We start from the raw sequence: 10,647 nt of genomic DNA, 5'->3' as shown, positions 1-10,647 counted from the left end.
TATTAATGAAGAATTCTCCTTATCATGTAGTTTAATCTCATTCTTCACCCATTCATCAATTCATGAACACTAACGGATATTTCATTGTAATATCGGTTTATATTGAGCCTCCTCTGCATCCCGAAAATAATTTTTAAAATTCAGATGCTATTTTTACAATTAAAGCATTTGAAAACCAAAGAAATTCGTAGAAACTTGTAACATATACATTAAAATTTACGTGATGTGTAGTCTTTCCCAATAAAAAATTTATACTTTTCATTTAAAACACTTCATAAAACTGTTTTTTCCAAAAGAAGTTTGTTGTACATAAGGAAAAGTAAACAAGCATACTGGCTAATTAAGCATCTTCTCAGGCGGTAATACAAATCTTTAAAGAACTTATTTTTTAAAGTTATTTTCTCAAGACAATATTTACACCTGTTTCTTGTTCCTTGTATTCTGATTATTTCAAATTAGAAGCAATTCAAAAAAAAACTTAAAAAATTCTTTTAAAACACTCAAACCAACTAATTCGAATGAAAATATTACTGACCATAAAATTTCGGAGATTTGCTTGAGTTATTTTTGAATAATATGTTATTCTGACTACTTGCTCCTTTTTTTTAATTGATTTTTCAGTGCACAGCTTTTTTTTCGAGTTTCTGATAATTACAGAAAATAAACTCTCTTTTTTGGATATCAGTTTTTTCTACTTATACTGATTTCATCATTTATAACTTCCGCACAATTCATAGATTTCAGTAAGTCTTGTCAATTGTATTCTAACAAATTGTTTGATAGTTGAAAGCAAATACTTATATACAATATAATTAGTTAATTGGAGTGATACATGAAAGAATAAGGAAGCATTTATTTTGATTAGGAAATTTATTCCTTTTTCTTAACAAAACGAAAACGAATCAAAGCATTGATACGATGTAGAAGCAAATGGAAATGTTGAAAATATGATGAATACAATGGAACAGCGACAACAATATACCCATATATACCTGATTGATAAGTAGTTAATGAGGCCAACATTGACGATACAGGTAAATTATATATTTAAAAATTTCATTACAATCATTTTCTAAATGGTTTGGTTGAATTGAAAATAAGCTCAAATTGACAAATCTTTTTGAAACTGATGGAAAAATGGGAATCGTTTTAACAATTGTATTATCACCAAATAGCGAAAAATAGTGATTCAGAAATAGAATAGGATATATTCACTTCAATAGTATACTGCATTTATTCATCAAAGATTTTTAAACTAATGAGTAAATGTGCAGTTAATTTAATACATCTATCAAGTAATCGGTGTAATTTTGAAGATTTCTTGCTGTTTTCGGTTGGTTTACCATGAAAATTCGGGGTGGAAACAAACTTGTAAAATGAAATAATGCACAGAATAAGACTTTTTAATCTTTTAAACCTTTCTATTAATAGCAATGCAAATATCTGAATAATTTAAGTGATTGGAATATTTTAAACTTTTGAAACTAATTCGCATTTGATCAGATAGAAAGAAAGGTAGCCACTATTTTTTTCGACAGTACGGAGAAATGAAACCAGAAAACGAATAACTTTCTGTCAAAGGAATAATAAAGCAAATTCTACTCACTGAAGTGCTTTAGCTAATATCGATACCAGTAATGTATGACAGACAAAATGCAATTCCGACTGTTAGCTTTACCCGCGCATATAGTAAATGATCTGCTTTAAGACATTTTTCCTTATTGTCAAATTCTGTTGACATAAGTGAAATGAGTTGTAATTCATATTCAGTTTCATATATTAATAAGAAAAAAAAGTATGACAGTAAATTCTGATGCAGCGTTGTCAGCAAAGTATTTGTGGAAAGACTAAATGTAATGTTCAAAATTTTTCAAAACTCGATTTAATCTTATAAAATAATGAAATTTCCACACATCGAAAGCAGTTTCCTCATTCAAATCTTTCCACAATATCTGAAACAAGCCTAGCATGCATATTAGTTCCATCACTCCGTAACAATTCGTTCATTTTTAACACAACACATCAGACATTAACTTTTTATTACTTTCATGGTCGTAATAACTGTAGCAAAATATGGATTTCTAATAATGCAAATACAAAATAGTGTCAACGGTTCGCTGAGGTATCCATGAGATAATACAAAACAAATTTTGAAGAGAAACATGTTTTCTACAAAAATAAATAAGAGAAAAACTGAAAAATTTTAATTAGCTAGATCATATCTTTCCTTCAGTAGAATATCGCAATTAAATAAGGAAGTGTCGATTGATTTTCAATTGATTCCAAACGTAAATTCAAAACTGCCAACGCATTACAGACAAGCGCAAGAAGTAACAGTCATTCGTGGATAATTTTTCAGTACAATGTTATCCATTTCATCATAATAAAGTAATGTCAATGAATCCATTTTATCCGGTGCACAGCATACATCGGGAACGTACGGATTCAGGCCAAGACGATGAATTATTGATTGAACAATTGCATGATTTGATGGATTTACTTCCTAAATCATGCAGATAAGTTCAAAATAAAAAAGTTCTATATCAATGAAAATTGGAAAGTTGAGTAGGAGTTGAAATTTCTATTCATATGATATAAAGGTTTAACAAAAAAAAAGAAAAACAGAACCTTTTTAAGCGGAAAAGGACATACACCACTACAGTAGTGTGCTTCAAATGATGTTGGCGCAATAATCCAATGCTCCCATCCTATATCTCGAAAGCGTACATTCAATTTTTCTGCTCTGCAGCTCTGAAGAAGCATTTTCTTAGACACAATTCATTATAGAAACTCATTAAAACTTTGCAAGACGGACATCATTAATCATTAGTTCACTTTAGTACAATTTAAAAGATAAATAAATCGTTCAAGATGATGAGTAGTTCAACGTCGAAATCTTAACATTTTGATAGACAATAATAGTAATCAATAATACCTGGGACGAATAAGCTTTTCGTGGAAGTAATACTACCGTCAGATCATCACCATCTTTCTGTTCTATAGAGGGTAAAGGTCGAACTGTCGCAACTTTTGATAATTTCTTCACCATACCAAATCCCATCATTGGATCACCTCTAAAAGTACTGCGTATTTTTTGTTCCTTGTTCTTTTGTAATGCGCGAATCTGAAAAAATTATTTCATCAAATATTTGCTAGCATTTTTATACTGCTAGAAAAAATTATGCTTCAAATAAAAATTACTCTGTCCTATATTTACGCAAATAAATCTAATTGTGTACCATATAACAAAGCATAAACAGCTAAATTTATATGAAATAATGCTATCTAACATAAAATGCATTATTAGTAGCTTATTTACATACCATTTAAATCTTATATTTGGTCAAGTATTTATAGGAGGGTAAATTTCTACTACATGAAACATATGCATATTTGCTGCTAAGAAATAAGCCAAATAGAAGAAGTGTTATTAAGAATGAAGCCGAGATTATAACTACATTTAGACTATCCATTCTTGACATTTAATAATTTACGAAGATAATATCTTTGGAATTTTTTCGTTTATAAGACTACCACAGTTTTCTACAGCAAAATTTCGGTACTATGAGGAGGATACTGTGTATAGAAACTCTTTTTTTTTTTCTTGGCCTTCTTTTCATACTTACTCCATGGACCTGATTCCAAAAACAATAACACAAAAAGCAAAAAATGCTACAGAAATGGCAGGAAATGAAAAATGAAAAGATAAAATGCACATATTTTTCAAAAAATATTCACTGCAATAACTGCTAAATAAATAATACTCGGTGACCGTTTCGTATTATATGTTTAATTGCAGATAGTTTTGTAAATTATGAAGAAAAGTAAACATCGTTTAAAGCCAGTGAAAAAAGTATTTTATAGTGATAAATGGTAATAATAGATTGATGGTATTATCCGCTTGTTCCGCTTTCTTGTTTTTGCTAATTGTCAAGATTCATTAAAATGAAATCCAAAAAAAAAAAAAAAGTACGAAGAAAGTAACGGTGGTATGTTACGGTGTCACCAAGTAATATATAATTATAATGTAATATATAATATAATGTATAATTCGTAATATATAAAATATCATAATCAAAAGTGATGCAATTCGTACGTTATCAACGAATAAGTAAATAAAATCAAATTTCCAGAAATTTTCGATATGTAAATTCCTTTCGCTTCAGAAAATTAAATAAATACTTGTTTCCGGTCCCGAAGTATTCGTGGTCCTAAATTCCGAAATTTTTTAAGATATTGTTCGGTTCGTTCTTCTAAATTGTCATCATTACCATTCTGCTTTTCTTTCGCCGAATATACGTAGTACTGGGACATCCTTTTGGAGCGCTTTTTACTCTTTGTAGCATCTCAAATAAGCACTTTTTTTATATTGAAATGAAAATCTTAGCACAACTTTGACATCTGATTTGTTAACAGACATCAAATACTTCACACTCTATTTTAAATTGTCGGCATATAATAAATAAAAAAAAAATACTGTTGTTTATTGAAAAGGAATTGTTTTCTAACAGTTCCTCGAAACATGCAAATTTAAAATATTGACTAATTTTACCAATATGTAAATCAGGAATTGCTTTAGCATTAAATGCGGATTGAAATTTTGTGCCATCAGTAAGCATCGGCTCATCGGCATGTACAAGCAAGAAGGGTGTATTCCGCTTAATCAATTCCGCATATTTAATCTTTTTTCCGTTTCTCAAGAACTGAAAATTCTAGTTTTCCTGCCATACCTTAGTCAGATTTCATATTAATCAAAGGTACAATGGAATAGACTAAATTATAATTCGTATAAGCACAAAGTTTGTTGAAATTTCTATCAAAGTAAACAGATCACTAGCGACAAGTTTTGATAGGAATCTTCATGGGCTTATTTTGCATCCATTCATGCCTATATCAGGAAAGATATATGCTAGTACCAGACAGATAATTATAATAATTATACCCAATGCGTATAAAAAATATTGTAATGAGTAAATCAGGCAAGTTGTACCAGAAACAACACTTACCTTTACAGCAACGATAGTTTGATTTGTTTGTAATGCTTCGTTAACCAATTTAGTCATATTGAAACTAAGCCAATAAGGAAAAATTGCTGTGGGCGCTAGTCGTACGATTTTCGCTTTTGCATTATTTTGTAAAATTCCAAGTGCTTTTATGGTTTCTCTTATTTCTTTCCAAATGAAACGACGCTTGTTTTGAATCTTATAACGTAATTCAGCTTGAAATACCTGAAATATGAACTTTCTTAGACTCATACTACCAGGAATCTTATGTGGCTATTCAGAAATATTCAACAAGATATGAATTCTACTTTTTTGCAAGTTTAATTTGCAACCATAATTACGTAAACAACATTATAATTAGTCGATGCTCTAATACTGCAGGAATAATTTACTTCATCGAAATTAAGCGATAAAAAGCTACAAATAACAGATGTCTACATTTCAATATTAAAAAACTAAATTCACTGATAATTAATTAACATCTGAAAACTAATTATTACTTAGCACAAGTTTGCTAAGTAATAATTCAAAGCAGCTGCTGTATTATAAATAAAAAATGGCAATGATAAATTGGTACATCTAATATATATGATATTGCTGCACACCTGTTCACTTATCTTAATTGTATTCAGCTTAAATATCAACAGCTCTTCATCAAACAGTGTCCCTGAAATATGATCATGTTCTCAAGGATAATGCAATTTTTTATGAACAGTAGTTTTTCTGCCCACTTTTTTTTTCCTCCTAAGTAAAAATTTATTAATGCATGATGATATAATGCATGATATTAATGTATAGAACAATTCGTTTTTTCAAAATTCATTCGCAAATTTTAATTGAAATCACTTCATAGTGAATCAAAATATCTTTTTGAGAAATATGTCATCCACGGACAATTGCTAATTAATTTTTTGCAGGTATGAAAAAAAAAACTATACTCTGGAAGAGTGATGAAGGGATATTATTAGTCGCTATAAAGATTATCTGCGATTCCGAACCCAAAGCTTACTAAGTGCGCCATCTGGGTTATTTTAATGAAACAAATGCAATACCATGCAACAGCAGAGGGGATAGAAATCATTTATATTATCGTTAGTTTATTTTGAAAAATTTTTTACCAGTTATGGGATTGATACTTCTAACAATGTTCCCAAGCGGGTAATGCTGTGTATCGTTGTTTTCTTTGTATCTGTTGAATAAACGTAGCATATATTTTGAAGCAGCGTTTTCAGTACGTAATTTGGACCGTACCACATCACCTGCAGTAAGTTTTCAGCGTTTCATTGAGAAAAAAAAGTTGGAATGAGATATGATGAATGAACAATAACAGAGAATGAAAATGAAGATGGAAAAGTGAAGAAACAAAAGAAGAACTTACCTGGTAACTGCTCGAAAGCCAATAATTCTTTGACAGTTTTTTGCAAAATGGCTATTTGCTTCTCATTTGGTTTCAAAATTAAACAACTTATGAAGCGAATACACAATGACAGTAATAGTAACGATTTTGGATCAACTAAGTGTTTCATTTCATTTCTGTAATCATTTATTTTATCATTTTTGTGTCAATTATTTGTACATTTCGTATAAAAAACTACTTGAACAAAGTCTTAAAATCGTTTAAACCATTTTAAAAATTAATATTATTATTGATTTTTTCTTTAAAGAGTAATTTTTTTTCAGCTTAGCTTTTTTGGGTAAATATATATTTGATAATATGTTAACTCTATGATAATAGCAAATTTATAGGTAAGAATTTTATTAAACCATAATGAAAATAATTTCAAAAGTGATTATCAGTTACAGTATACAACCCTACTATAACTGATAATAAGCCTTACCTAATCTTTACTACTACATTTTAGTAGATCAGCCAGCAGTATCTTTCTTATAGCAACTTAACTTGGGCTTGTATCTGAGATGAAAATTTTTAAACATAATAGATCATTTGAAAATTTGCAGAAATTATTGGAAAATGACATTTAAATTATGAAGTAAATATCAATTGCGAATAATTTATATAACGGATAATGTGGAGACTGCTCAAAATTAAGATGTGTACGGTAATTAAAATATATGTAGTATAGTTCTACTGATGTGATTACTTTGAGCAGCTATTCTGCCAAAGTATTACAACTCGTAAAGATTTGTTTTATTTTTTTCTGATATCCATCATAATAATAACAGAGAGGTGAACAAATCGTAGAACAGATTCTTACGAATGTACAGTGAGAGTCGTAGCTGTGAAACTTGAACCGTAACCAAATCACTAGATAATGATTATCGTAATATTGGAATAAAGGCAGATGACTTATTGCAAAATGTCGAATGAAGTAATGCAAAGTGCATGTGAGTTTTGATGTGTGCAAATATTCGTACGGGAAAATTGATCAAAGATGAAGAAGCTTTATTAAAGTTTTTAAAACTGTAGTTCCTGTAAAAAAAACTTGATAAGAAATTTTTGTGTAAGGAATTTCTCATTAGCCTTTTTCTTGGAAAGTAAAGAGACAGTGCAGTCAGTCAGAAATAAGGAATGGACCTAAATTTAATAAGGATATTGACAGTATGTTACATATTCTTCATTTGCTAGACATTACAAGTTTTCTATAGCAGATTAGTCAAGCTAAGGCTTCATAGATTTCTTAATAATCACTAAATCTAGCCAAAGCGTCATCCATATGATGATCCTCTCATTTATTACATTATTTTGAAAGTGCTATTAATGAAATCATTGTTTCCTCTTATCACTGTCTGTTAAGCATTTTATCCCTTTGTTTGGATGCTTATTCATCATTTTTTCATTAATTCCAATCTTATTTATCGCAATATATAATAATAATAATAATAATAATAATTAGCACAAAGATGAATATGAGCTGATTATTTCAGGCACCAATTCATTAAATATTGAATCAAATTAATTAAATTAATGAAATAAAAAGGGGACTAAAATGATTTTTGAATGTTGTCCATCAATACATTGCTAATTCAAATTAATTAAATAAAAATAAATATTGTAACAGACTGAAAGGTGACGTTTGGAGTTTTGCTGTATGTCAAATGAATGCATTAAGAGTAGAAACAGTACCGTTTTCGTCATTATTGCTTGGTAGAGTGGAAGTGAAACAAAGAAAAAGTTAAACAAGCGGATCTATGAATTTGTAAAATCTGCTGAAGAATTAGTAATATAGTAGAGAGAATTAGGGGAGGGGTTGATTAAAGACAAGGAAGAACATATGTAAAAGATAGGACAGTTGTTTAGTGGAGGAGGAGGAAATTTGGAAGAAGGGCTAAACTGAAAACGGAAAAGGGGGTCAGAAGATGAAGGAAGAGTAAGTAACTTAAAGATAGGTGTTAAGAATTTCTGATTAGCTAAAAAAAGGAGAAAAACAAGGACAAAGTGAAAGGTGGACAAATTCGGCACAGTTACAGTTGTTGTAGTAGCAATTTCTCATCCTAAACATCCATCCACATCAAACCCATTATACTATCCATCCATCCCTCTATCTATCTCTTGAACAATCGCCTCAAACACTTGCAATAACATTTACGTTAGCAACACACCCAATTTAAAATGTATGGGGTAAGCAACAAGAAGTGACTGATCCATTCATCCGCTAAACACAAACTTACACAACTGACCACCATCACCAACAACATCCTAAAGTACCGAATGAACGAGTTGGCAAGCAATTTTAGCTTCTTCTCTTCGTCATTTACCCCCTCGAAAATTTAACCAACTATTGTTAAATGGTTTTGTTACTATCTACTGTTCAATTTATTGCTATTTATATACTCATAGCATAATTCTATTACAGCAGAGATTGACTGCTTTATCATTAATTGATGTTTTAATTTTTTTATGAATAAAAAGATGAATTAGTCTTCCTTCATACTGTATCATTTATCATATCTGATCAGGAAGATCAGCACTTCACTATATCACGATCAATTATAATCAACTACTACTGTAAATAAAATGGCAATAATGCTTTGCTATCATCAAATAAATATTCAAAAAACGAAAAGTTTCTTAAAATTTAATTGTATTTTTGACAGCACTCATAAAGTTTAAATTCAGATTTATCATAATGTCGTCATGGTTAGCAAATTCGAATTTTCAATGCGAGATATGGTCTTGGATAATTTGATAAATTCAGAAAATTATAAAAGGTGCAACTGAATGCAAGGTGAAATGAACTGAAGCGATGATAATTACAAAGAATTGGTGAAAATAGGTCGAAATAAGCTGAATAGCATAAATCTCTTAAATAAGTAATGAATTTTTACGCAGTAGTCATCTAGTGTCATGAAATATGCAAATTACAATTATTTAGGTAACTGGAAGTTTTCAAAGCTTTCGAGTTATTAGGAGCTATTGAAATACTGTAAATTTGAAATCACGAAGCAAAATATCATTATTTAATACATAAAGCATTGGTTTTAAATAAAGATAAGAGGAAATAAGTGTTTTCAATTAAATGGTAATATTTCTGATTGCATCATCTGATTAAGTTGAACACTTTTAATAATTCATAGCTTCAGCTTACTGCCTTGGAATAACACTCAAAATCAAATTCTTGTCAGTATTTTTTTACTCAAATATCAGCAAATTAAACGTCACATTCAGTTTCGTGGGATAGTGCATAATTCGTTTTTATCATTTGCCCTTTTTCGTTTTCCTTTAGGTCATTAATCAGCATACCACTTCAACTCGCAGTTGTTAACTTGTTAATGACTCATGTTAATTCATGTCCAAGTTACCAATGATCTTTTTTTCTCTCCCTTTTCCTGAATTTAATTTACTTCGAGATTTTTTTTGAAATCCCTTGTTACGTCCAAAAAAAAAAAAAGGAAAGAAAGAAGTTACATGTATAAAACAAATGCTTTCCAGGTGTTTCATTTATTTTTATCTAATTATTTGGAACAATAATGAAAAGTTTAGTGAGATCTAAAAGATGAATGGGCATTTTCAAGTGTAATATTAGCTTGTATGGAGGATTTTGCTTTTCTCGTTGTTCTGAAGGAAGATATGAAGAATCTCAAATGCTTATGATATGTTTGTTATCGTTCAGATTTGTTGAAGAAACAACATTCAACATGTTTTTTTCTAAATATTCCACGAGGAAATGGAAGGAACGATACACGGTATGTTTAATTTTGAGTGGTTCTGTAGCAATGATTAATTTGGAAAATTTGCTATGAAACTGTTCATTTTATAAAGTCGGTTATCTAATTCAACTAGTTAGTCATTTAATAAGTTACATTTTTGCAAAATATTTATGAGTCTCCAGATGTTTGTCAACTAATTCTTTCATTATCACATATTTCAGAAATTCGCGGTAATATTCTTGTAGCTCTAATGTTTTGTACATCTGTAATCTCATACTTTTTAAGATTTATACTTGCAGAGCGTCATCATTATACTTTAAATATACCAATTCCTTCTCTCTCTCTCTCTTTCTCTCTCCCTCCTCATTCCACTTATATTCATTGAATTTGCCTAAAATTGATTTCTATATTTCAATGTTTATTAATTAGCTTCATCTATTTTGATGAACGAATTCTGTTTCGTTGTTGAATTATATACATTCTGAGATATTAAGGATAGGCTAAAAATGTTAAGCAATTGCAAGCCATTTAAAGT

The 10,647-nt window shown here is 29.6% G+C and overlaps 1 protein-coding gene across 1 annotated transcript; it reads right to left on the bottom strand.

Annotated features, from left to right (window-relative positions):
* Window positions 1-2,311: 2,311 nt before the first annotated feature.
* On the bottom strand, window positions 2,312-6,529 carry Bma-unc-129 (Uncharacterized protein; the record flags this gene model as incomplete). The annotated part of the gene is made up of 9 exons (XM_001897683.1): window positions 2,312-2,503; window positions 2,629-2,751; window positions 2,936-3,124; window positions 4,183-4,346; window positions 4,553-4,703; window positions 5,007-5,228; window positions 5,609-5,670; window positions 6,122-6,262; window positions 6,382-6,529. 9 exons carry the CDS (start codon window positions 6,527-6,529, stop codon window positions 2,312-2,314), a joined length of 1,392 nt encoding a protein of 463 aa, XP_001897718.1.
* Between the last annotated feature and the right edge of the window lie 4,118 nt (window positions 6,530-10,647).

Source organism: Brugia malayi (assembly GCF_000002995.4).
Source record: "Brugia malayi strain FR3 genome assembly, contig: Bm_v4_ChrX_scaffold_001, whole genome shotgun sequence".
Lineage (NCBI taxonomy): Eukaryota > Metazoa > Nematoda > Chromadorea > Rhabditida > Onchocercidae > Brugia > Brugia malayi.
This window is presented reverse-complemented; position numbering and strand designations above follow the sequence as displayed.